This window comes from Neomonachus schauinslandi, chromosome 1, assembly GCF_002201575.2.
Source record: "Neomonachus schauinslandi chromosome 1, ASM220157v2, whole genome shotgun sequence".
In the NCBI taxonomy this organism is placed as follows: Eukaryota; Metazoa; Chordata; class Mammalia; order Carnivora; family Phocidae; genus Neomonachus; species Neomonachus schauinslandi.
Window position 1 is genome coordinate 199,354,254 of NC_058403.1, and position 27,869 is coordinate 199,382,122.

Below are 27,869 nucleotides of genomic sequence, written 5' to 3' on the forward strand. Positions count from 1 at the left end.
CTGTTGTTTTTATGTTTTCAATGTTATTAATTCTGCTCTGTTTTTTTTCTTCCTTCCACTTACTTTGAGTTTATTTTTGCTTTTCTTTTTCCAGGCTCTTAAGATAGGAGCTTAGATTATTTATGTGAGAGTTTCTCTTTTCTAATGTAAGCAGTTAGGGCTATAAATTTCCCTCTCAGTGCTCCGTTACTGACTCGTTTTTATTCCATCCAATGTTTTGTTTTGTTTTTTTATTTCCCTTGGACTTCTTTGATCTTTGGATTATTTTTAAGTATGCTGTTTCTTTTCCAATAACTCTTTTGGTGAAGATTTTCAGGCACAGGAAGTTGGTTTACTATTTTTATTATATTCTTTTCAGCCATTGATTTCATAGTAAGGGTGTGCTGGAAGGAGAGCCACATCTTTATTATTGAAGGATCCCAGAGCTTTGTCAGCTAATTTGTGTTGACATGGAAATATATATGAACCCCCCACATACACACACATGAACACATGCACGCACACATGCCCATGGTACACTTATCCCACACCTGATCAGCAGAGCTAATTTTCAAAAACAAGGCTAGTGTAAGACACCATGGTAAACAAGAAACAGGAAAAGGAAGCAGTTTAAGGAAAAGGTATCAAGTTAGCATTGCATTTCTAAAAGAACTAGGTCAAACCAGAAACCTCCAGCGGAAGTATCAGAAACATTTCAGGGTCTGTGTTCACGGTAGACAAGGTGTATTTCTTGTATATTGGTGACACCTGCCATCAGGATCCATCCCCCTCCTCCACTCCCCACCATCACTGCCCTTATCATGACAGGTCAGTCCAACTTCCTCTGCTTTGAAAAATTGAAAGGAAACAGAGACACTACATTTAATACAACACTGGAATGGAAAGTATCTTTAGTACAACTAAAGAAGTATCAGGGAGAAAGAAAGCTATGTCCTGCAAAGCAATTCAGTGTGTGACAAATAATAATGCCCTTCTCGAATGGCCTGTGCTGAGGATCATAGACATATTGTATTTATGATTTTATGCAATAGATGTAAACATATAAGTAAGTCTTTCCCCATCCATGTGATAGCTATTTCTGTTTTCCAGGTTTTATGCTTTCATTCCTTACATTTCAGTTTAACTGGAACTTCATGTGACTGTAGCTTGATCACACATTTGTGTACCTAGTAGTGTCTAGGATGCCTCAGCAGCTGAGCCACGAAACTAGATCTTTGGGCTCCAAGATCCCAATGTACAGTGAGGGGAGGCAGCTTCACCTCCCCATATAAGCCAGAGGCACCCTATCAGTTGAGACCAGGGTTTCTCAACTTTGGAGCTCTTGCCATTTGGGTAATTTTCTTTCATGGGAGTTTGTTCTGTTTGGCAGCGTCCCTGGCCTCAGCCTGCTAGATGTCAGTAGCTTCCTCCCAGTTGTGATAACCAAAAATGCCCCCAGACATTGCAAAATTGCTCCCAATGAGAGCCACTTGTTTAGACTTATGCCTCCTTCTTACCTGCTCTGGATGCTGTACAAAGCCATGATGGCTGGTGCCACAGCAGCCATTTTGTAATCATGAGGAATGATTCTACAGCCGCGCTGAGATAGAAAGGGCCTTGGCTCTTGACGACATTGCTGAGTTGCTGCACCCACCCTAGCATTACCTTCCCATGGGCAATTAACAGCCTCCCATTACTTAAGCCACTTTGGTCGTGTGCTTTGTCACTTGCAGCGAAAAGCATCCTAGTGAGTCCACTGATCACCTTATTCCTCTGCTTGAAACCCTTCACTACTTCTCCATTCAGGATGAATTTCAACTCCTTAGTTTTGCCTCCCTCTCCTGTCTCATCTCCCACGGCTCCTGCCAGGACACACTTTCTCCCCTTGAACCATAATTAGAGTCCTTTGAACGAGTCCTGAGGCTTCCTGTTTCCTGATTTCTGCATGCGCTGGTCCCCAAATGCCATGTTCTTCCTCCTCCTCTCTCTGTTCACTCCTACACACCCTTCCAGACTTAGCCCATGTCATCACCTCCAGGAAGTCTTCCCTGAATCTCCATGTGGTAGTTTTGAAACAAGGACCCCAAATTATTTAGCACTCCTCCATTTGAAGAGGATTACATGTTTCCTCAGGCAGGAATTTGGACCTCTATGACTTTTCATACTCTGAGCACCAAAACAGTGCTGATTAAATAACCCAGGGGGGAGTGTTATTCAATGACACATGAGGTGACTTTTTTTTAAGTTTTTATTTAAATTCCAGTTAGTTAACATACAATGTAATATTAGTTTCAGGTGTACAATATAATGATTCAGCACTTCCACACATCACCGGGTGCTCATCGCAAGTACGCTCCTTAATCCCCATCACCTATTTCATCCATCCCCCATCCACCTCCCCTCTAGAACCAGCAGTTTGAGCAAAGGGGAAAAAGGAGAGAGAGAGAAGATGACTTTTGTAGTAAGGATGCACAGTTCGTGAGCTGAGCTAACCAGAACTGAACGCATCGGGCAACCCAACTCAACCCAACCAGCTGATGCTGCTCATCTTTCAAGCCGCAAACCCTGATAGCCCTGCCTCTTATGCACATACCCCACTCTGAATCACTCCGTGGTCCAGAATGTGCGCTATTGCATATGCGTTCCCTGCACCTGGCGTTCAGCGCCCTTTCCCTGGATAACTTCCACTCATCCTCCAGATCTCCCTTTGACATCACCTCCTCTAGGAAGCCTTCCTTGCCTCTCCAAGGCTGGTGTGCCTAGAGCCTGTCCCTCACATCACACTTAACACACTGCCCTCGAATGTCCATTTCCACATCTGTGAGCCCATGAGCATCTCAAGGGCAGGGAGCAATGTGTTCCTTTTGGAACACCCAGAACCTAGAATAATGCCAGGCCTGGGCCGCCAGGGTGGCTCAGTTGGTTAAGTGTCCGACTCTTGATTTGGGCTCAGGTCATGATCTCAGGGTTGTGAGATGGAGCCCCGAGTTGGGCTCTGTGCTGTGTATGGAGGCTGCTTGAGATTTTCTCCCTCTCCCTCTGCCCCTCGCATGCTCGCTCATGCACCCTCTCTCTCTCAATTAATTAATTAAGCAAATAGAGAATAATGCCAGGGCTGGCTGCAAAAATAAATGCTCATGGCATGATCGGGCCAATGGTGTGGCTGAATATGTTTTGTTCTTGTCCTCCATTCAGACATGCACTGAGATCTGACTGGGCACTGAAGGTACAGCTTCCTGCCTTGCATCTACCGCCACCATCCAGGTAGTTGGATCTAGCAGCTACTGAGCACTCACTGGGCATTGTTCAAAGTACCTAACTCATTTACTTGACTTCATCCTCATTACGAGTCAGTGAAGTTGATGCTGTCATTATTTGCAAAGCATATAGGGGAACTGAGGCACCAAAATTACATGGCCCCTGTAACCTGGGGTCTAAGTTTGAACCCTACAGTCCCAACTCCAGAGCCCATGATACTAACCTCTACACTGCCTGACTTCCTTCTTCTGACCCACCTAGACACTTGTTACAAATGCAGAGGCCAGACCCCACCCAAAGAACTTGTTTCTGTAGGTCTAAGCAGGGCCTAGGAAATTGCATTCATCATGAGCCCCACGTAGGGCAGTTTCCACACTGACTTTCCACTAAGAAACGATGGCTGTGCCCTGGGAGCATCAAGGAGTGTCCAAGACTCTATAAACTTTGGCCCTGATGTGCCAGTCTTGCTGCATCACAAACACATCCTGTACTTACTCTTCTCCAAACTCTGTGACCTCTGCCAGGAATGCTGTCACCCACACCCACCCACCCCTGTGTGTTTGAAGAGCCCTGAGGGGGGTTCAGAAGAGGGTAGACTTCCTGCTCAGAATGAGCTGGCAAATGGCCCGCACCCCAGGGGCAGCCCCACGCAACCCCTTCCAGAGGCCCTGGAGAGGCCAAGAGCCCTCAAGCTTCTTAAATGTCTGTTGAGTCTTTGGTACTGCAGGAAACCTTCAAAAGGCTCCACCTAGAACCCTTCACACTGTCAGAGCCCACCCACTAGTCTCCAGTCCTCTCACTGCACCCCGCAGCTGTCCCCTGAAGCTCCTCACAGACAAATCCTGGTGACTCCCAACTGGGCTTTGCTCTGCCTGGGACAGGTCCGACCAGGGGAGCAAGGCAACAGTGGACCCAGGGGTGGCCCCAGCCAAACTGCCTGTGCTTCCCCAACTCTCCCTGTGAAACTGCCTCATGAGGCTCGAGCGTGGTCAGGTGGGCACAGCAGGCTTCAAACAAAAAGGGGCCTCCACCTGGGAGTCAGTAATTTCATTGTCACCCAAGGTTGAAGGGGGCCATTTGATGATGAGGCAGGTGACCCGGGACAACGAGGCTGTTGGAGCCTTGCCACAGAGCAAGGCAGGTCTGCACTTAGGGTATTTCCTGGCAGTGTTGGAAATGGAAGCTGAGTAGAAAAGACACCTCTCTGCAACCACATCAAAGGTAAGTTGCGGGAGAGTTAGCAAGACTCTTGGTGATGACAGTCCTCGAGGGGAACCCAAGAGTGTGGGATGGGTGAGGGTGAGATGGAAAATCAGCCTGGGGATTTCCCTCTCACCAATATTTTGTATTCTGACTATTGCTGTGTAATGAAACGCCACAAATAGAGAGGCCAAAATAAGAACTATTTAATTCTATCTCATAATTTTGTGGCTCAAGAACCTGAGCAGGGTTTCTTTTTCACCTGGCTTCAACAGAGACCCCTTGGAACTGTTGAGCTGGTCAATGGGCTACTCCAGGGCAGCTTTCCTCACAGGTCTGGCCCTCAGCAGAGAAGGCTGGATACTGGATAGCTGAGCTCGGTTGGAACGACCAGCCATCCCACATGTGGCCTCGCCAGCATGGTGGCCTCATGCAGTTAGACTCTGTAGGTGATGGTTCAGGGTGCCAACGAGAATGTTCCAAGGGACACAACTGGAGGCAGCAAGGCTGCTTATAACCTAAAAATCCCAGAATGTCACTTCCAGCACATTCTATGGGTCAAGCAAGTCACCAAGACCAGCCCACATTCAAAGAGAGGGAATTAGACTTCGCCTCTCAATGGAAGGAGCAGTAAAACATTTGCAACTATATTTAATTTCCCATACTACAAAAACACTAGGAAAGGCTTGCTAGGTTCATTGTGGGGATTTTTACTCCACACCTGTTTGTTGAGCTTCTAGTATGTTCCAGGCACTGTCCTAGTCCCTGGAGAGATAGAGACACAAACAAGACAGAGGATGGTCCTTGCCCTCATGGAGAGTATAGTCTAGAGTAAAGTCTAGCAAATAGTTACACAGTGGCTGGCATGTGGTAAGTGCTCAGTAAGTGTTGGCTCCTGGCATATGATGATTAAAGTCATTATTGGATAAAAATGTTGCCATCAGTAGGGAAATGCCTTGCTACAAAAGACCACAATCAACAAAGAGCCTGACATGTTCAAGAGGGTGAAGTTTAAGTCAAGGAGGGATGGTAATGAGCTAGGAGAGAGGGAAGCAAGAGCCTTAATGCAGAGGAAACAGCATGTGTGGTGGAGTGAAGTGGGCAAGTGCAAGCATGCATCAAAGGAGGCTGGACTGGGATGGATCACCCAAGGCTCTGAAGGGGAGTCTCCTGTTCACACCTTCAGGTCCGCCTTTCACCTTCTGCCTGCATGGGCACCAAGCCACCCAGCCAGAGACAGGCTGGAAGTTCCAGCAGAGAGGTGGGTGGGCCTTCTGAATGCTGTCAGTCTCTTCATCCTGTTCCTTGCCCAGGGCCCTATTCCTCCTGAGAGAAGGATGACCCCATGCCAGACTTGAGACCCTCAGATGGCCCTTGAGCTTCTCCTCCCTTGGAATTTCAAAAACAGACACCAACTGAGGATCAGATGTACAGGAGATTTATTGGGGGAAATGCCTGGAAGGATAAAGGGAGAGGGAGAAGGGGTTGGCTGGGAGAGACCTTAGACCACGATGTACATGCTTCCATAGGGAGACACAACAATGATCCCACTGAACCAGAAAGTTGAGATGACAACCTGGCCACTTTGGAATTCTCTTGCTTCTGAATCAACAGGCAAAGAAGGGAGTCACTGTTCTGGCTGGGTGATTGATCCTGGCCACCAAGAAGAAACTGATCTGCTACTGCACCGGAGAAGTAAGGCAGAATGTATCTGGAGTACAGGAGATCAGATCCCTTAGGGTGTCTCTTATCATGTATTACCAAGTCCTGTGATTAAAGTCAGTGGGAAATCACAACAACCCAATTCAAGCAGAAATGTTAATGGTCCAGGTTTTAGGTATGAAGGTTTGGGTCACCCACTAGACAAAGAACCATGACTGGCTAAGGGACTTGCTGAGGGCAAAGGGAATATGGAACAAGTAGTGGAAGAAGATAGCTGTAAATACAAGCTATGACCATGTGACCAGATACAGAAATGAGAATATAACTATTATGAATATTTTTTCCTTGTTTCATTATGAATATGTTTATATACATATATATGTTATATACATATATATTAAGCAAATATTTTTGTTTTCTTCCCTCTCTTACTCTCTTCTAACATGAGGTGTTATCATAATAATAATTAACTTTACATCACATATTCAAGTTACACAGTATCAAGGAAAAGAATGAATATCACCCAAGGACTTTGCAACCTGTCTGGGGGAAGGGTTAGCATATTTGCAGCTGTATGCAAGACAGTTGTATCATGTCAGCTGGAAGTATGACTTTATGATTGTAAATATATGCACATTTGTTATTATAAATGTATATATCAGTAAATGTACAATCTACTTTACACATACCTCAATTTGTACTGAAGGAAAAAACCTTGGAGGGGACATTGGTCATGAGTATTCAGGCCTCAGTCAAGTGGAAGTGAAAAATGGGTAAGCACACTTTCCTCTTTTTGGTAGAAGTAGGAAATGAACCTGTAAACTGCATGTTCCATAGAAGTGACAGAGTTCTTTACCTCTCTGTCCCCAAATATGGAAATCAGGGAAGTAAGATTTTCTTTCTGAAGTCAACTAGCAAACTTGCTCTGTACAGGACAAGGTCTGTGGGAACGGAACTCAGAGGCTGTAAATAGCAGGACTGGGCATTTGAGTACCTATTTCTCCTTCCAAGCAAAATGAACAGCCAGGTGCAATGCTCAAAATTCTGCTCATGGAGAGGGTTGGCCTTCATCACTGTCATCCAGGGATGTCCCAGAGAGGGATGCCACCATTTGTGGGTGGTACCTGCATGTCATACAAAGCCAGCTGTAAACCAGACATGAGTCTTTTTCTTCTTCATTCAGTGGGTCCTAGGAAACTGCTCATGAGGTCATAGGTGTGTGGCTGGAGAGAGAAGGCAGTGTAGCAAGAATAAATAGGGGCCATGGGCATTTGGGCTACTTCCTCATATGACTTACTTGTGCCTTCAGGGATTGCTTGGGCCTCATCTCATATATACCACATCCATTTGATGATGACTTTGTGAGTCGGACAGAGGTAGAAGGACTGCTTCTACTAGCAAAGAAGAATCAGGAGGATTTAGGGATTCTATACCCCCAGCTTCCCTGAGATCTTCCTATATGTCCACATTCCAATTTCCAGAATCCCATGACTTCCCAACCAATGCCCTCACTTTAACAGAAGACACCTTGCAATACTGTGGATTTGATTTACATTGTAATTCAAACACTTACAGGTTGAGAGTTGGTTTGGCGTTCAGAAATCTTAGCCCTGTGGCTTTGGGAAATAGCATTTCTTTAAGGACAGATACAGGAGTTTTCAGGTCATTTATGCAGAGCTTGAGCTGGGTAAGTGGAAGCCCTGAGCTCATCCTTTTCTTTGTCCTCTTTCTCATTATATACCTTAGTTTTACTAAAATGTCCTAAGATATCAAATACATGATCACCCTGAACTTTACCTGTATAAGTATTTGATTAAGAGTATATATTAGTGGGGCACCTGGGTGGCTCAGTCGGTTAAGTGTCTGACTCTTGATTTTGGCTCAGGTTATAATCTCAGGGTAGTGAGATTGAGCCCGGCATCAGGCTCCACACTGGGCGTGGAGCCTGCTTAGGATTCTCTTTTTCCCTCCCCCACTCCCCCTCCCACTTAGCTACTATTTTCTTGCTCTTTGACTGTGGGCAATTGACTTCACATCTGGGCACCTCTGCTGGCTCATGTGTAAAATCTGAATATTGATAAATGCCTTCTTCAGAGTGTTGCTTCTGATCAGGTCAATACTTGGCAGAGTGATGGTGGCTCCCTAAACAGATGTTTCTCTATGTATACCCTCCCGCTGGACAGGGGAGGATCCCAGCTACTTTAGACACCTTGCAGTTATGGAATCAGAGTCTCCAGAGGGGTGTCTGAGGATCTCTGTTTCCTTCTTGCTGGCTTGAGCTCCATGTTTCGGAAGACACCAAGGAATACAACTTAGGAGAAACTCTTTTTCTGACTCAAGTTACGCCTTGGCTGCCTCATTTCTTTAGGTTGGCCATTCCAGCTTTTGGCTGATTATCAGCTCCCAAGATTCACTTGAACACTCATGTGTACGGCCCACTGCTTTAGACTGGCCCATTGCTTCCCCGGATGAACCAGAAGAGCTGTGGGTCACTCGCCTCCACAGGGAGGAGGAGAAGAAGATGTCATCATGACTTGGCATTTGTTTTTGTTGACTCAGCAAAAGGTTGACACTCCTGCATGTTATGCTGATAACAAAGACTTGTGGAGAAATTAAAAAGGAAGACCCTATTGGTATGGCTTTTTGAGAGGCTAAAAATCTCTAGATTGTGACTTCATGCAAAAATAACCTGAACGTAAATGTCCACGCTTGTGTTTGCAAAAGGACACTTTAGAAGGGAATGCAAGAAATTAATACAAGTGTTTGGGGCATGGGGCGGATTGGAAGGAAGTAAGATTTTGCACTGCATACATTTGGTTTTTTAAGCTTTTACACTATTCATTTGAAAATAATTTCAAACAGAAAAAATGACAAGTGTAAGAACCACGCCAACAGCACTTCCAAACTCCTTTCACAGATTCATGTATTATTAACATTTTACCCCACAGCAGTATCATGTGCATCTGGTCCGGACTCTCCTTTCTGAGTTATTTGAAAGTAAACTGTAGAACCCATTACCCCTACATATTTCAGGGTGTGCTTCCAATGAACGGGAACATTCTCTTAAGTAACTACACTGCAGTGATCAAGTCAGTAGGCTCAGTGTTGACCTAGCCCTTGTATCTAATCTACTTATGGGTGTCCCAGCTTAGTAGGTTGATGCGATCATGTTCTTCATAAGACTTTTTCCTCTAGCACAGAATCCAGTCTAGGGCTCTGTGCTGTATTCAGTTGTCATGTCCCTTCACCTCCTTTAATCAGAAACGTTCCTCAGCCTTCTTCACCTTTCTTGACACTGACATTTCCGAAGAATAGAGCTCTCTGCTTTTTAACATGACATTCCTCACTTGGGTCTGTCTCATGATGCACCATCTTCAGATTCAGGTCATGCATCCCTGTCTGGAATATTACATGAGCCATATTGTGTCCTCCTCCGGACATCACACATGACATCCACCTGCCCCTCATTGGGGATGTTAAATTTGATCATTTGGTCAAGGTGTTGTCTGATTTCTCTGCTATATAATTACTATTGCCTTTGTAACTAATGAGTAGTCTGTGTGGAAACAATTTAGAATCCTGCCCCTCATCAAAACTTCCCACCCCCAGAGTCAGCATCCATCAGAGGCTCTTGCCTGAATCAGCCTTCTCTGTGACAGTTGTACAGTGATCTTCCAACCCCCGCTCCACCTCCATAGTTACCTACTGGCCTCTCCCATAAGCAGAGCCCTCCCCGCTCACCTACTTACTTAACTATTTATTATTAATATGGAGCTGTGGATTCTTGCTTTTTCAATATGGATCTTTGATTTTTGATCTATGATCCACATTGACTCCTGTGACTCTATTACCTATTCAGTAATAATATAATAAATTTAACTTTTAAAAATAACTTTGAGGCCGTATTGTGCAGTGACATACTGTGACCTTCATGGGGTCATGTCTTCCTATAACTCTTGAAGCTAAGACTATTTAATTTCCTCTCATTGATCTAACTCTGCCTTAGACTCTGGCATAACTAGAGGGACCCCAAGCTCTCCAGCCTCAATTTCAAATAAGATCATGCTAACCTCAAAGTCCAGATTACAATGGCTCTAGCACACACTCCCCCCGCCCCCATCTGACAAGACCGCAGCACTGTCCTCCCCACCCCCCAGAGCCGACTTCAGCTAATGATGAGGTGCCTGAAGTGGTCTCCTGTGTTGTCATCCACAAACTGCTGTGCTCTTCCCTTCTAACCCCTCCATGAGATGCGTGGCCTCTGTGGCTACTCAAGGTGGCCCTCATCACTTCCATGACTGAAGATGTTCCCTGTGAGTGTACCACCCAATGAGGCCAGGAGGCACTTCTCAGGGCTTCCAAAGGTGCAAGACCTTTGATGTACCTAGGCTTATCCCTGGTCTCATGTGTATGGACTCAAAGAGAATCATCTCTCTTGTACTTGGCCCAGTTAGATTGTGGGACCGGGGGGATCTAGAGTCAGCCATTCCTGTTACAACAATTAATTCCTGCCAAGGGTCCCACTCTGATGCTGATGCCAAAGGCCTCTGATGCTAGTCTCTGCCCTGAATCCCACTTCCCCACAGATGGGTCCAGACCTGAACTGTGGTCACCAGGCCACTGTCCACGTTGTGCTGTACCCAAGATTGGACTTCCCCTTCTGCCTGTCACATCTGCTTGAGGCTGGAACTCAGTTCCACCTTCATCCAGCCTGCCAGTGTTTTAGAACTTTCTGTTTAAGGCAAAACCATGGCTTCTTTCTCACACTGAAACCAAACATGAGGAATTGTGAACACCTAAGTTTCAGATTGTGTCTTCATATTTAGGGAATAAACATTTGTTGAACACTTCCTATATGACTCCTCTCAATAATTACCTACTTTGGCAGAAGAGCAATCACACACACACACACACACACACACACACACACGCACACACATACCCGTAATTGGCCGATAAAGCTGTGGGGGAAAAAAATGCCCAGCTAAAAATAATATAAAGTTTGAATCAAAACAACATGATATTTCTCTACTCCTTTCAGAATGACTAAAACTTTTAAAGCTAGTAACATCCGATTTTGACCAGGTGCGTGGAAATGCGGACACTTGTACACTATTGTGGAAATGTAAATAAATACAACCTTAATAGAGGGCAGTCTGGCAATATGTACCAAAATGTAAAATTCACATACATTTTCACATACACAAAATGTAAAAATTCACATATAACCCAGAAATCCACCACTTCTGAAAATCCATCCTAGAAATATCAATACCAGTGCATTAAAGGTCTATCTTCATTGATGTCCCCTGTACCATTGGGGTAATTTTAAAACTTGGAAGCAAACTGGTGTCCATTGACAGGGAAATAAGTAAAATATGACACCACAATGCAGTGGAATCTTTTTCAACTGTTAGAATAAAATAGGCTTGGAAGGATGTTTGTGCCACTTTGTTTAAAGGAAAAAGAATAAATCAGTGTGCATAATATCATCCCATTTTTGTAGAGAAAAATCAATAAAAACCAAAGGTGGTTCTTTGAAAATTTTGATAAAATCAATAAGCTTCTAGTCAGACTAAGAAAAAGAGGATTCAAATTACTAATACCAGAAATGAAAGAGGAGACATCACTACAAACTCCATCAACATTAAAAGGTAATAGGGGAATATTATGAACAATACTATGCCCACAAATTTGATAAACTATGTATCACTTCCTTCAAATATACAATCTGTCAAAACTCAACACAAGAAGAAACAGAAAATGTGAACAGACATATCTATTATGAAATGGAATCAATAATTAATAACTTTCCAAAAGAGAAATCAGCAGACCCAGATGGGTCCATGGGTGATTTCTACCAAACATTTAAAAAAGAAATTACATCGATTCCCTACATTCTCTTTCCAAAGATAGAAGCAGAGGGAATACTTCCTAACTCATCCCGTGAGGCCAGCATTACCCTCAAGAATTTACCACAAGAATTAAAAATGTATATATAAATGGGTTTTCATCAAAATTAAAAACTTTTGTGTATGAAAGGACACTATCAACAAATTTAAAAAGTTCTCACAAAATGGGAAAAGTTATTTGCAAATAATATATCTGAGAAGACTCTAGTATCCAGAATATATAAATAATGATTACAATTTAATAATAAAAAGCCAAATAATCCAAACTTGAAAAAGGCAAAATTTCTGCATGGACACTTCTCAAGGAAATACCCAAATGACCAATAAGCACATGAAAAGATACTTAACATTGTTATTCATGAAGGAGATGTAAATCAAAATCATGGTGAGCTACCATTTCATACCCTATAATTAAAAAACGAAAGAGAGAGAGAAAATGAACAAGTGCTGGTGAAGATAGGGAGAAACTGGTATCCTCATGCGCTGCTGTTGGGTAAGTAAAATGGTACAGCTCTGTGAAAAGCAGAGTTCCCCAAAAAAGTTCAAACAAAGAGCTACCATACAGCCCCACAATTCCACTCTTGGGTACATACGCAAGAGAACTGAAAATATTTGTCCACACAAAAACTTGTACGTGAATATTCAATTATTATTCATAGTAGCCCCAAAGTGGAAACAACCCAAACGTCCCTCAACTGATGAATGGGTAAATGAAATGTGCTGTACAGTGGAATAGTATTCAACCATAAAATGGAATGAAGTAGTGATACATGCCACAATATGGATGAGCCTTCAGAACATTATACCAAGTGAAAGAGGCCAATCACCAAAGGTCACATATTGTATCATTCCACTTAGATGAAATGTCCAGAATAGGCAAAACCATAAAGACAGCAAGTAGGTTAGTGGTTGCTGGGGGAATGGAGGGAAATGGGAAAGGGATTGACTGCTAACAAGTATGGGATTTCTCTTGGGAGTGTTGGAAATGTTCCAGAATTGAATAACAATGATGGTTGTAAATACTGTGAATATGCTAAACACTACAGAATTCTACAATTTAAAATGGTAAATTTTTTGTTCCAGGAATATTATCTCAATTTAAAATCATCATCATCATCATCTTATGTAACTGGTATGTTAATAAAATACAATTTTTGCTAAAATCCAAATACAACTTTTTAAAAATTTATCCTTTAGGCTTCCTTCCAACTCCAAAATTACCTGACTCTAGTCTCAGTGGGACCCAGGGACTCAGATGACCCTTAAGTTGTCGACCCCACCTGCCTTTGGAGACGGGTCGGGTGACCAGTGATGGGGCCAGGTTCTTACATGAGGGCTTGGGTGGGAGTAGGGAGGTTGGGGGCGGGTCAAGCTGGGAAGCCAGGAGAGGGAGAGGAGGGATTAGTCAAGGCTCCCTGCCTCCCTCTGAGACTGTACACAACAGTCTCCCCTTATCTTCCTCTAGCCTTCCGGGCAGGGCAGGTGTTTCAGTTTCTTGAAGTGCAATATGCAACAGAGAAGTACCATTTCTGCCTCGAGACGCATGTGAAGAGGTGTAGATCTAGGTGAGTTCCTTCACAAACATTTCTAACTTATGTTTTCCTCTGATGTTAATAGCTTGTACCAGGGGTTCTTGAACTCTAGGTGGGCATGAGAATCAACTGGAGAGCTAGTAAATATGCAGAGTTCTGAGCCCTACTTCCAGGGGGTCTGAGTCCCTAAGTCTTGGGATTCTCCCAAGTCTGCATTGCTAAAAAGCTGGTACGTGTGCTTTGAGTAGACCTATCATGTATGTGTTTTTCTTTTTCTTCTGCTGAAGAAAGTATAGGGGGGTTATCTGGTTCCTAGCCTTTAGGTCAGGCGTTGTTATTATCAGTGGTTGTGTTTCTCGATCCAGAAACCTATTGTAGACTGGAAAGCTAAATTTGCTCTTTTGGGGTTGAGGTGGGCAAGCAGAGACAGGGAGGGAGAGCAGTGACAGGCAAAGGGGACAAGGCTCCTAGAATGTAACTCACAGTGGTTTGGGGTTTGGCACCATTCTCCCTTGTTGTCCCTGAGACCTCCCAAGCTCAGACCAGAAGTATCTGTGACATTTTGTGTAAAGGAATGAATAACCAACAGAAAAATGGAATAGTTTTTGTAGATGCCCAATATCCCTTTAATTCCTGATTTGCTCAGAGTTTACATCATGAATCGGTATTGGGTTTTGTCCAGTACTTTTCTGCATTGATCAAAAAAATGTAATATAGTTTTTGTCTTTATTCTGTCAATAGGGTGACTTAAATTGCTCGATTTTTTTAAAGATTTTATTTATTTATTCGAGGGAGAGAGAGAAAAAGAGAGAGAGAGCAAGCGAGGGGAGGGCAGAGGGAGAAACAGACTCCCTGCTGAGCAGGGAGCGCAATGTGGGGCTCGATCCCAGAACCCTGAGATCATGACCTGAGCCAAAGGCAGATGCTTAACCAACTGAGCCACCCAGGCGCCCCTAAATTGCTTGATTTTTCAAATGTTAGACCATTCTCATATTTCTGGGATAAAAACCACTTAGTCGTGATGTATTTTATCCTTTTAAAATATATTTCTGGATTTGACGTGCTAACACTGTGGTTAAGGAATTTTGTGTCTATGTTCATGAGGGATATTGGTTTTGTAGTTTCCTTTATTGGATGTTTTTGTCTGGTTTTGGTATCTGGCCTATGCTGGTCTCCTGAAATGATTTGAGAAGTATTCCGTCCCATACCTCAGATCATTTGTATAAGATTGTTGTTATTTCTTCCCTAAAAGTTTGACAGAATGCATGAGAAAAATCTAGTTCTAGAGTTTCTTTGTGAGAAAGTTTCTTTTATAGTTAATTAAATTTCTCTAATAAAGGCAGGACTTTACAGATTTGCTGTATCACCTCGTGTCAGCTTTGATAGGTTGAATTTTTAAAGAAATGTGTCCATTTTATTTAAATTGCCAATCTAATGTAAAATTGATCATAATATTTCTTTGTTAGTCACTTAAAATCTTCAAGATTTGTTGCAATGCCCATTCTTTCATACCTGCTACTCAGAATTTGTCCTCTCTCTTTTTGCTCTCAATCTAACTAAAGTTTTCTTACATTTTTAAAAAGTTTTTCCAACAACCGGTTTTGGTTTTGTACATTTCTTCTCTTTTTATTCCTTATTTCTTTGTTTCTTCTTTTATCTTTATTTCCTTCCTTCTACTATCTTTGGGTTTAATTTGTTCTTTTTTTTCCCCCAGCTTCTGAGTCATTGATTTTAGATCATTAATTTTAGACCTTTCTTTTTTCTAATATAAGCGTTTAAAGGTATACATATCTAAGTTTGCTTCGGTTGTGTGCCATGAATTTTGATATGTGCTATTTTCATTATTATTTGGTTCCAAATATTTTACAATTCACCTGTGATTTTTTTTCTTTGATTCAGATTCTTTAGAAGTATGTCGTTTTGCTTCCCAATTATTTTGGCTTTTCCAGATATCATATTGTTACTGGTTTCTATTTCCTTTTGGGTCTTTCATAGAGTTTGCCTTTCTCTGCTGAGATTTTATCTTTCCATTCATTAGGGATATATTTTCCTTTAGTCCCTTGAGCACAGTGAAGAGAGTTGCATTTCCATGCTTATTCACAAATTCTAACATCTGGGTCATCTCAGGGTCAGTTTCTTGCTTGGTTTTTTTCTTTTGAGGATGGACCATGTTCTCCTATTTCTCCACATGCTGAGTGATGTTGTATTGTATGTAGCCTGATCATTATGGATGCTATGTTGTGCAGACTGGATTCTGTTTCATTCTTCTGAAAAGTAATGATTGTTTTATATGTTGTTTGTTTCATCACACAATTATTGTGCCTGGCTCAGTCTCTAAACTCTGCCTCCCCTGAAGTGGGCAGCAGCTCAATTTCAGTTCAGTGCCTCCGGCGTTCACGGGGCATCCATGGTTCAGAGGTCAGCCAAACATTTGGGCAGAGTAAACACACGGATCCTGCGGTTCTTACTCTCTAACCCTTTCCTCTCTGTGATGTCCCCTAGTTCCCTCTTCAGTGGCTCTAGTTGCCCTAAGCTCAGCCATCTGGTTTTTCAAGACCAAAATATTGTGACTTTGCTACTGGAATTTTAGCTGCCCCTTATGACTGGCTCCTGCCCCGAGGCCAAAGCCAAAAAATGAGAATCCCACCTGTGCCATTCAGCTGCTCTCCTTTTTCAAATGCCTGGTCCCTTCCAGTATTCACCATCTTTTGGTTGCTCAACAGTGCCTGGAGGAAGGTTTTGGGTTCAGGTTTGGTTTCTGTCCCAGGGTTTATAGTTCTTATCTGTAGAATGGTTGGTCACATCTGCACTTACTCAACCATTACTGAGAAATGAAACCCACTTATATTATCTTCTCCATAGTAAATAATTCAATACTTGATAACCTCTTACCAACCCATTCAAGCTGCATCATTCAGGACCACAGATCAGGAAAAGACTAGGTGAAGTGGGAGAAATGGAAGTTGAATAGATTGGCCACTGGCTCCCTGTCATCCCAGACCAGCGCAAGGATTTCTTTTATTCTGGAGAGTTGAAGAGAAAATATGAACTCCGCTAAATATAGAGACATGTGATTATCTTGTCTTGGCGATGCAACACAAATCATCAGCCAAGGAAGCCAAACCAGCTCTATGTTGATTTGTCCTGTATTCATGAGAGATGTTACAACACTGAGAGTTTATAAAGCTACTTGTTTTTAGTAAATTGAAATAAAAGTGGGACAAGATATCTTCTTTGTCAGGAGAAGCCACTTAATTTTGAGAAATTTCCAACCATGTTGCTGGGCTGCTGATATTAAGAAGATGGGTCAGCCTACACTGGCCCTGGGTCAGGGGAAGACAAGAGCTAGGCAGCAGACTTTGGGGATCACCTGTATGACATGAGGGGTGCTTACAAGGCCCCTGTCCCAAAATATCTGCATTTCCAACTAGTCACACTACAGGAAATCCCAGACATTTGTACAATTGCTATTCATTCTATATTATAAGCCTCTTGCTGATAGAGACTATTTATCAGTCATGTTTCCACCCTAGAATCCAGCATCTGTTGCAGGGCCTGGCATGTGTCAGAAGTCATCAAGCGCTATTGGATTGACTCAGATGAGCTCCTCTTTAAAATGTAGGCTCCCACTTTCTAAGTGTCAAAAAAAAATATGAAAAGGCATGGACAGAATTAAAAGCTAAGAAGCACAACAGGTTGACAAGACTAAAAAGTGCTCTTAAAAATCCATAAGAAAAACACTATTATTCCAAGGAGAAAAATGAACAAAATTCATGAACACTTTCAAAATAAGAAACACAAGCGGACAGTAAACATGCAAAAGCTTATGTAGTCCTCTTTGGGAATCAAAAGAATACAAAAGAAACCAACCATATGTATATTTTCAAGCATCTTCACTTTGGTGTTTGGAGACACAAATTGACTTACTACCTAGACTAGGACATGTCTGAGACTCCCTTATTATTCCTCCCATCCCAGACTAGGTAAGTGAAAAACTCAGGCTATTTCTCTGTTTCTCCTCCTCCGAGTACAAGTCAGGAGGGCCTAGGTTTGGCTCCGGGCTTAGCTCTCCTTCCTACTTATTGGCTTTATACCTTCGAGAAGGTCACTTCACTAGTCTGAGCCTTGGTTTCCTCTTCTATAAGGTCGGGGGGGGGGTGCCTTACAGACAGTCACAGGACAGAAGGAGCTGATGAGTAGCCTGTGCTAGCACAGTGCCTGGCACGTAGTAGGTCATTAGAAGGCTCTGACTTGGTGCAGGCAGCTCCAATCTCCCATCTTCCTTCACAAAGGCTTGGCAGCTTCACTCACCTCCTTCAGCCAGAGTTCCGGCTCTTTAGTCACTCCCCTTCCTCTCCCTGGCCTTCAAGTCTCATGGTTTCCCAAACCTCACTAACTTGGAGGATTGAATCAATGTGACTCAGTACAGTTTCCTTAGCTACTCCCCCTCAACTGGACACTTAGGTTATTGCCATTGTTTGTCTCTATAGGATGTTCTGTAAACCAAACTCCCGAATGAGGCAGCTCTCTGCTCGGAGAATTAATCCTCTGTGTTAACGAGTGTGTGAACCAGCCTGATGCCATCTTGGACAAATCTGCCATGATGACCACTAGGTGACCTGGAGTGTTCTTGAGCACAGTCCCCCCCCCCCACACACACACACACCAGCACCACCATCACCACCACAATTCTTTCCTTTCGTCTAACCACTTGCATAATAAATTACCCTTAAGTATACACTTGGGGCATAATGGCCTTGATCTACTCTGGAGATATGGCTATGACACACAACTGTTCTCAGACATTTCCTCCCAGTCACTCCCATTATGCACTCCCCAGCCTCTAGGACTATAACATCAGGTCTTACGGGAGGTGGGGGTGTAGAGATCTACTCATCTTGCGGCCACCCAATGAGACACACTTCTGTCCATAAGGCCCCTTTAATAAACCATTTCTTGGCAAGCTGGACTTCGTCAGCCTTTTTCTTTGGCCTCATGGCTCCTTTGGCCTTTGGAGGTCACTCTACATATACTTTCCTTTCAGGGAATGTCTGTGTTAGTGACGATTAGAGACTGTTCCAGAGTCTCAGTGTTCATCGTAGTCTTGAGATTATTTCATACATGAGTTTACATGAGAGATGTTTGCTTCTTTCTTTTTGGACCTGTTTCAAGAGACAGCAAGTTTCCTGAAACAATCCTGCCATCAGGATTTCTGTACTTTATGGAAGAAAGGAAAGGAGGGAGCAGAGGCAGTAAAGAAGTGAGGGACAGAGGGAGAGACAAAGGGAGGGAGGCAGGCAGGCAGAGTAAATGCTCACTAGATATTTGCTAAATAAATGAAGGAACAATTTGGGGATCATTAGCCTTATTTTATAGACGAGGACCTGAGGTTCAGAACGCTTAGTTAGCTTGCCCAGAAATATAGTAATGGGGCCCAAATTTGACCTCAGTTCTTTGAATCCAGTTCCATTGCTCTTTCTCAAACACCTACTGGGAGACCCATCTAGCTTAGTGCTACTCAAATGCCAGTCTCCAAGGAGAAAGGGGGCATATGACAGAATGTAAATGAATACACCACTTCCTTCATCAGGAGAGCCTTGCTAAGAAAAAAAACCTACCAAACTAAACAGTATGCTTAGTGACTTCATGTTCTGGCCAAGTTCCTACTCTCCTTACAGAGAGGTCACCACGGGTAGCTGGACCATGGACCACACACTTGTTTTGTAATACGGGTCCTATGGATCCTAGCCTAACCACGTGGTTTGAAACTCTGCCTCTCTGTCATTTCAGATGCTCTCCTTGTCTGGATGGAGCCCTCAGGCACCCCAGAGTCCAGCACCTCTTTTGATTATGATTATCAGAGCTTTCTGTGTGAGAGCAAGACCTTCACCTTTGCCACCTTCAGCACCACCATCCTGTACTTCCTGGTGTTCCTTCTCAGCCTAGTGGGCAACAGCCTGGTGTTGTGGGTCCTGGTAAAGTATGAGAGCCTGGAATCCCTCACCAATGTCTTCATCCTCAACCTGTGCCTCTCAGATCTGGCATTCTCCTGCTTGTTGCCAGTGTGGATCATGGCGTACCACTGGGGCTGGGTGCTGGGGGACTTCCTCTGCAAGCTCCTCAACATGATCTTCTCCATCAGCCTCCAAAGCAGCATCTTCTTCCTGACCATCATGACCATCCACCGCTACCTGTCGGTGGTGAGGCCCCTCTCGTCCCTGCGTGTCCACACCCTCCAGTGCCGTGTGCTGGTGACCACGGCCGTGTGGGCAACCAGCATCCTGTCCTCCATCCCTGATGCTGTCTTCCACAAAGTGTTTTCTTCAGGCTGTGACTACTCAGAAAGCAAGTGGTTCCTAGTCTCGGTCTACCAGCACAACGTCTTCTTCCTGCTCTCCATCGGGATTATCCTGTTCTGCTACGTGGAGATTCTCAAGACCCTGTTCCATGCACGGTCCAAACGGCGCCCCCGGACAGTCAGGCTCATCTTCACCATTGTGGCAGCCTACTTCCTCAGCTGGGCGCCGTACAACCTGGTCCTGTTTCTGCAGACACTGCTGAAACTCGGGGTGATCCAGAGCTGCGAGCTCAGCCAGCAGCTGGATTATGCCTTGCTCATCTGCCGCAATGTTGCCTTCTCCCACTGCTGCTTCAACCCAGTGCTCTACGTTTTTGTTGGGGTCAAATTCCGCAGACATCTCAAACGTCTGCTCCAGCACTTCTGGCTCTGTGGGCACCAGGCAGCCAGCATTCCCCATCACTCTGCGGACGCCTTCAATTGTGAGGGTGCCTCCTTCTATTGAAAGGGAGTTTGGTGGTGCCAATGGAGGTGGACAGAGCTGCTGGAGAGGGAGCAGGGAGAAGTGGGGCAGAAAGGAGCATCATGGAGGGAATGCCATGGCCATGGGGATAGGGGTGAAAGAAATACCTTCCACCAGCAGGTCCTCCACGTCTCCTCTTCTGCAGACAGTGGCTCCCATCTGGAAACTTTATATTGCCATCCAGAAAAACATTTCTTGGATGCTGAGTTCATCATTCATTCCTTCATTAATTCATTCATTTAGACATTGCTTAGTCCAGAAGCCTCCAAAACTTGGAAGGATTCCCAGAAAGGAGGATCCTCCAAGACTTTCTGAGGGTCTGAGACTCAATGTGTTTGCTAATTGTGCAGATGCAGGCTGATGGTAGATGGTCTGTCCCCTGCCCGCCTGGAGGGTTGTGCCAGCTGACTTTGGAGGGGTTGGCTCTGCACTCCTCAGTGACTGCTGGGTGAGACTGTTCTGCCGGGCCAAGGTAAGCACATCCTCAAATAAGTAAGTCAGAATGCAATCTGGATCATGAAAACCCACAACTAGACGGGAGACATGTTCCATGTCATAGCTCCAGTGTCTGCCACATGAACCAGCACCTGAATATTCAGTCCATAGATAATCTTTTGTGGAAAGAATGAATGCAATAAGCACCACCTTCTGCATGACGCATTTGTTTGCAGGACATAAAGATAACGAGATACCGTCACGACCCTCCAGGTACCAACAGTCCAGGTCTGAAGGTCCAGATAAGTTAACACCCAACTTGGCCAAGGCATCCAGGGTGAAGATTCCTGCAACATCTCATCTTCTCTGGATGGATATTGAGCTGATACTTTAAATTCATCACTTTCTACCTAAAATGTTCTCCACCTGCTTGGTTGACAGCACCAGCTTCCCCCAGCCACCGACACTCCAAACCTGAGTCATCTCTGAGTCCTGCATTTTCCTTTCCTCCACTCCCACAGTGAAGTCTTGTTGACTCTGCCTTCCCCATGTCCCTCAGAGTTGTTCTTGCCTATATTCATTGCATGCCCATGATTCCATCCCCAAATGACCTCACTTCCTCAGCATCCTCCTGCTGCTCATCCCTTTCTCCACCAAGTGTCCTCTGAATGGACACCAGGGTGCTTCAGAACCCTTAGTGGCTCCTCATTATATGCAAATAAAGCCCAAACACCTCAGCAAGTCTTTCAGGGCCCCTGCAATCTGGTGCCAATGAACTTTTCCATTGTTATTCCACCTTCTGCCATCACCCCCATGTAGCTCAGGATCCAACCACAAAAGACCACACCCTTCTCCCATCCTTCCAGACACCCTTCCCCCAGTCTCCTCTGGGCCCCCATCATGCAGTCACCGGGCCCTGGAACACTCGTCCTTCTACTCCGCTACCTACAAGCCCCAGCTGAAAGGCCAGCTCCTCAGGAAGCCCTCCCCTATCTGAAAATCGGAAGAGCACCCTCTGGCATGCTGTGGCACTCTGCTCGTCCCCTCTAAAATAGTATTTGTCACGCTCTGCCATGTGTCATAGTTACACTTGTTCTTGTCTTACCTTCCTGCCCCCTCAGACTGCAGAGTGCCTGAGGGCAGGAACCTGGTCTTGCACCCTGCCAAGCATGGGTCTTAGTGTTCTATCACTATGTATTGAGTGGGAGCAAAGAATGACAGCTGTCACTATTCTTCTAATTTATGCATTTTGGGGACCCATGCCTAGGGAACACAGTCTACCTTTCTTGCGTCAGGCTGCTAGTTTATAAATATTAACCTTTCTTCCCTAGTCTACGCTCTCAGAGCACCTTGCTTATCCTTCTCTGTGGCAATGGCTATACTTGACCTTCCTTTTTAGTTAGCGGTACACATGCCTGCCTCTCACACTGTCCCATAGTGTCACATCCAAGGACATAGATAAAACCCATCTTTGAAATTTTCCCATACAACACAGACTTTGTTCCAATCTGATTTAGCTCTGAAGTGGGGCCATTGTGATTCTGACCTGCACCCCAGTTAGGTATATTTGGCTGTAAGTCCTTGAAAATGAGAATTCCAGAGTCTTCCCCAGTCCCTTGAGCAGGACTTTGCACACAGTAGGCACTCAATATATGCCTGTTGTATAAAGTAGCTACTATTACAGCCCTCAGCTGGAGCCTAGAGAGCATGTAAAGCATTCACCCCTTCACTTCCAGCTATGGTTTCAATGATGCATTTGCAATTGGGTGGCCAGCTTTAGAGGCATTTTACCTGGCTGGGGAAGACTGAAGGTCTAATTTTTAAAATTAGGCCAGTAGCACCTGTTGGAGAGGACTGGGTAGTGTACCAGTGAAGGGATAAAGCTCTCATGGACTTGCCAACTAATAGGTGGGAACGTGACTCAGCATGGATAGCTCGTCAGCAAAAGGAAGGAGACAGTGAGGTAGTTGTGGGCTCAGAGCTAAGCCCCTTTCAAACTTAATACTCTTAAAGTTTTGTTCAACTTTTATTCAGAGGGCAGGCTGAGCCCAGGGAGGAGAAGGGCAGAGGACTCCAGCTCCAAAACCAAAGCAGTTAACCCCACTCTTCCTAGAAGGCAGGTTTTGGGGTCTTGCATTACTACAGAGCATGCCTTTTGAGAGGTTCGCTTCATCATCTCATCCCATCTCATTCCTTCACATCCAAAGATGTTTCGCTATTTCTTTCAACACATTCAGCCATACCCCTGACAGCATGTCACTAAATACAATCATATCCATCTCCTTACATTTCTAGTGATGTTTTGTCATCCCCAAGGGTAGAGAGTGGAGCGTCTTCTCCTAATCTAGTTCCTTGGGAATCCAAGGGGGAAGGCACAGAGAAGCAGAGGTGTGAATGGGAAAACAGAGGGGCATCCTATCAGAGAGGGAGCCGTGGGCAAGACAGCTGCAAAGCGCAGCCAAAGAACTGCACACGAGTGGCCACTCTCTACATACCTTGACCACACCCTTGTTGGCCACAACCTCCTGCTTTCCCCCTCTCCACCCACAGAACCATGGTTCCACCTCAGCTAGACTCTTGTGGGCCTGTCCCTCCCCCTCTAGTCAATCAAAAGTGATCTGGACACAGGATTGCCGATCTCCTGACGCTCCAGGCACATAAAACATCCACCGTGGTTCCTAGGGAAGATGTCTTCACAGCATTTCTACCTCCCCGCTCTCTCGGACAAAATCAGGAAGGGAGGAACCTTGCTGGTCTCTGACTAGGAACTCCAAGCCCAGGGCAGCCCCAGACCTCAGATGACCCTAGCCAGAGTGGAAGTTCCTCAAGGGCACAAGGCTCCTGTTGCAGCTCTAGAACCTCCCTCGGTGCCCCGTGGTGTTTGTGGTTGGTTGAGTAAGTGGATAGGAGACCATCTTTTTGGCTTTTTTCTACTTCTGTTTTTTCTTTCCACACTTGCTTACATTACATCTTCCAGTCAACCCCAGGCACCACCCAATGGCTTCCCACGAACACTTCCCTAGAGCCCATCAGCCCAGACATTGCCTGGTTTGCTGAACTTCTGACAGCTCTCATTTGTGGAACCTACCTGTGACAGGACAAGGAGGCCCATGAGTCTGGAAAAGCCCAGCAGAAGATATCCCAAAGTAGACTATCCGAGAAGGCTCTCAGGATCTGAGCCCTAGACCCAAACCCCAAATCCAAGCTCCTTTACTGACTCACAGTGACCTTGGGCCTCTCAGACCCTCAGTGTCCTCATCTGTAAAACCATATATATGCCAACAACACAAAGACAGACTCTACCCACATGATGGAGGTGCACATGAGGTCATATGCATAAAAAGTACTTGCTTTGCCAATGATTCAGCTCCAAATAGGAATTACTACTGCAATCGTCTCTTAAAGACAGAAAGCATCCTTGTATCATATGCGTAAATAAAAGATTAGCACGTATGGACACACCTCTGGCTGTGTTCCCCTCATTTCTACCCAAGGTCATTATATAAGACTCCTACAATTTCTCTGCTTATGGAGGATCTGGGTTAGGATTTAGGGTGGAGGGAGGAATACAGGAGGAGGATTGGAGATAAAGTGTGGAACAAGCCTTGTGTGGCTCTGGATGGTGGGAAATTGGCTCTTTTTAGGCCTTAGGCAAAATCGTCCAGGAGGCCAACTGTGTCTTGAGTGCTCCATGGCTCATCTCTCCCCTGGCCTAAGTTGGCTGTCTCCAAGTCCAAGGTTTTTTCCTATTTCATGACCCATTCTGTCAGAATAAGGACTTTTCAGTGATCAGCCTTCCAATCAGAAGGAATGATACCCTTCATGCTGGGAATTTGGGGGATCCTGAAAACTTGGTGGGAGATACTTTGAAGGTTTGGGGGAAGTTTGGGAAGGGGAACAAGGGTTATCCTGAACTCCCCTCTCTACCTTGGGGCCAGCCCAGATTTTAGGTGTAAGGTGGCTGTAACCTCCTCTTCCATACCCCTAGCCCCTCCACAAAAGAAAGTGTGGGACCGAAGGACAATGGCAGCTTGGTTCCTTGACTTTGACCGTATCAGAAAATCAGACTTGAGCATCACTCATAGTTAGAGAGAGGATATGGCAGTGGGTGGGCATGGAGAACTGGATAGTTGCAAGGATTAGAGATGGGGCCAGGAGGTAAGAGGGGGTAGGTAGACCTCCAGAATGTTCCTGGCCACACGTGGAGGCCTACTCTGTGTGAAGGCAGCGGGAAGCCCTTGTTGGGGGAGGGGTGTAAGACCGCAAAGACCAATCAGCCCCATTCTCAAGTTGGCCAGGCTCTGGTCATTCCTATTTGGGGAAAGATTTCCATAGGGTTACTCTAGTCCCAGGGAATTGCTGGCCCTCTTTCCAGATGACTTGGATGAACCTTCTTGACTCAGAGAAAATTACATGGCTCGATTGTCCACACAATCGGGAAGGCCCACCCTGAATACGTCACCTTAAACGTGTCATTAAAACCATTTCAAAGCACTTTGCAATGAACTACGGGAGTTTGGGGAAGAAGTACCCACCTATATCTTTCCCCTCACTTTGGTTATAATTGGTTCAACAATCTGCCTCTGATTTTTTCCAATAGTAAGGATAATGTGAGTTTAAAAAAAAACAACACTGAACATTACTAATTTTTCAAAGCATCTTCTGTTTATTTAAAAATTAGAGGAAACCCACAAATATTGGTTTTTATAGGAAGTCACATTCACCTTTCTGGCTGGATCTTTAGCAAACCACTTCCCCTCCTTATTTACTCAGCATAACTGGAGAGGTTTAAACTCAGTTATCTCTAAGATCCCTTCCTGTGATTAAAAAAATGAAGTGTATGGGTTTATAATTTCATGAGTTGCATTTTCATGGGGTTCTTTAGGGGATACAAACCTATAGTTTCTGGCACGTATGGGTTGAACTGTGTCCTCCTCCTACTCCCCACCAAATTCTTATGTTTAAGACCTAATTCTCAGTACCTCTGAATGTGACCTTCTCTGTAAAGATGGTTACTGCATACGTAATTACATAAAATGAGGTCATATAGGTGAGGACAGGCCCATAATCCAATAAGACTGGTGTCCCTATAAAAAGAGGACATTTGGACACAGACCGGGACAAAGGGAGAATGCCACGTGAAGACTGGAGTTATACTATCATAAGTCGAGAACACCAACGATTGCCAGCAACCACTAGAAGTTAGGAGAGGCATGGAACAGGTGCTCCCTCACAGCCTCAGAAGGAGTCAACCCTGCAGACACCCTGATCATAGACTTCTGCCCTGGAGACCTGTTTAAGCCACCTAGTCTGTGGGACTTTGTTACGGCAGCATGAGCAGGCTAATATAGGGCACCAAACTCCGTGGGTATGCAGGGAATTCTTGTGCATCTCAGAACCCCTCGTGAGGCTTCAGTGTCTACCCTGCCCACACAGAAGATTGCATCTGACTGAAGACACCCACAGGAGATTGGAAACAGACTTTTATTGAGATCTGCTCTGTGCCGGGCCCCATTTTTACATCTCATAACCACTTGTGAGGTTTCTGTTTCCCACTTAGACCAAGGAGGGCATCAGGGCTCAGAGGGGTCACATTCCAACATTCATAGCCCCAATCACGTGGGGTCACTGCCTGAGGCAAGGGGTCACAGCTCTGAGGATGTGGGGTCATGGACCTGAACATGGTGTCACCGCCCCGAGGATGTGAGCTCACAGTCCTGATCAAGTGGGGACATGGCCTCAAGCACATGGGGTCACGACCCCAGAAACATGGGGTCAAGTCCTCTGGCACGTGGGGTCATGACCTATTCACTGGCGCCATGTCTCTTAACATGTGGGGTCACAGCCCCAATCACGTGGAGTCACAGTCCCGAGGCTGTGAGGTCACAGTCCCGAGAAAATGGTACTAAAATCTGACATTAAAATCTCTCCCATCCATAATATGTCACAAAACCTTTCAGACTGTGGTTGAAACAATGACTTTCCCTTTGCCATCCTCCCCCTCTTTCCTCTTCCTTTCATAGTTTTTAACAAGAAGAAGGGAAGTCACTTCCCTGCCACCCTCACAAATTGGCTAGTCCATCCATCTAACCACTGACTTATCTATACATAATTAATTTATAAAAGAGCACTAATGACATGCCATAGCCTAACCTTAACTAGGAAATCTATTTCCTTTCCTGTATGATCCCACCCAGGCAATGTTGGGGCCATGGCACCTGACTGGACACCGCCAGCTAAATCCTGTGAGATTGAAAGCTATTTCTAGATTGAATGGTGGGAACAAGGGCAGACAGTAAAGGATGGTGCAGCCAGAGCTAAGGAATGACAAGAGCCCAGGCTTCAGTCACAGGCTGAAGTAGGCCGCGTCCGGATGCTCTTCTGTCTTGTGTCCATAGCAGACGTCATGAATGAACAGGTTTTGTTCTCGAGTCCATCCTCAGAATACCTTGCAACTTATAAATAGAAAATAGAACTTATAAATAGAAATCGGGCCGAGAGTGGGGCAGAAGTCAGGGATGGTAGTTTATTCATTAACATTTACTTTTTGAGCACTGAATTCCAGTAGCTCCCGGTGTTAAGAAGTGAGGGGATCAAAAGATGGGAAGCCCAGCAATACATAGTGCTTTTCATTTAGCCTGCCCAACGTATCAAAAATATTATCGTTTCAACATGTAATCCGTGTAAAAGTAGTAAATAAGCTATTTCATATTATGTTTTTCATACGAAGTCTTTGGAAGTCAGGTGTATTTCTGCACTTACAGCCCATGTACGATTCAACTCGAACTAGCCGCGTTTCAAGTTCTCAAAAGCCGCACGGGGACAACGCCGCTTTCAAGGTGCCACATAGATAATCTGTGGACACACGAGTCCGCGGCGACCGCAAGGCTTAAGCTAGGGCCGGTGGCACCGCGGCGCCAGTGGGAGATGCAGGGAGCGAACCCGGAGTCGTAATCGGAACCCCGGTGCTGTGGGGTCCGACGGGACTTGTAGGCATCGGCCCCTGAGGAGCATGACGGGAGTTGTAGTCCGCGCCCGCCTGCGGCGGCTCTGCGTATCATGGCGGGCCA

The 27,869-nt window shown here is 44.9% G+C and overlaps 1 protein-coding gene across 1 annotated transcript; it reads left to right on the forward strand.

Annotated features, from left to right (window-relative positions):
* The first annotated feature begins 19,350 nt into the window (after positions 1 to 19,350).
* XCR1 (X-C motif chemokine receptor 1) lies at positions 19,351 to 20,346 on the forward strand. The gene has a single exon (XM_021683059.1). The coding sequence runs from the start codon at positions 19,351 to 19,353 to the stop codon at positions 20,344 to 20,346; it is 996 nt and encodes a 331-aa protein (XP_021538734.1).
* Positions 20,347 to 27,869: the final 7,523 nt, after the last annotated feature.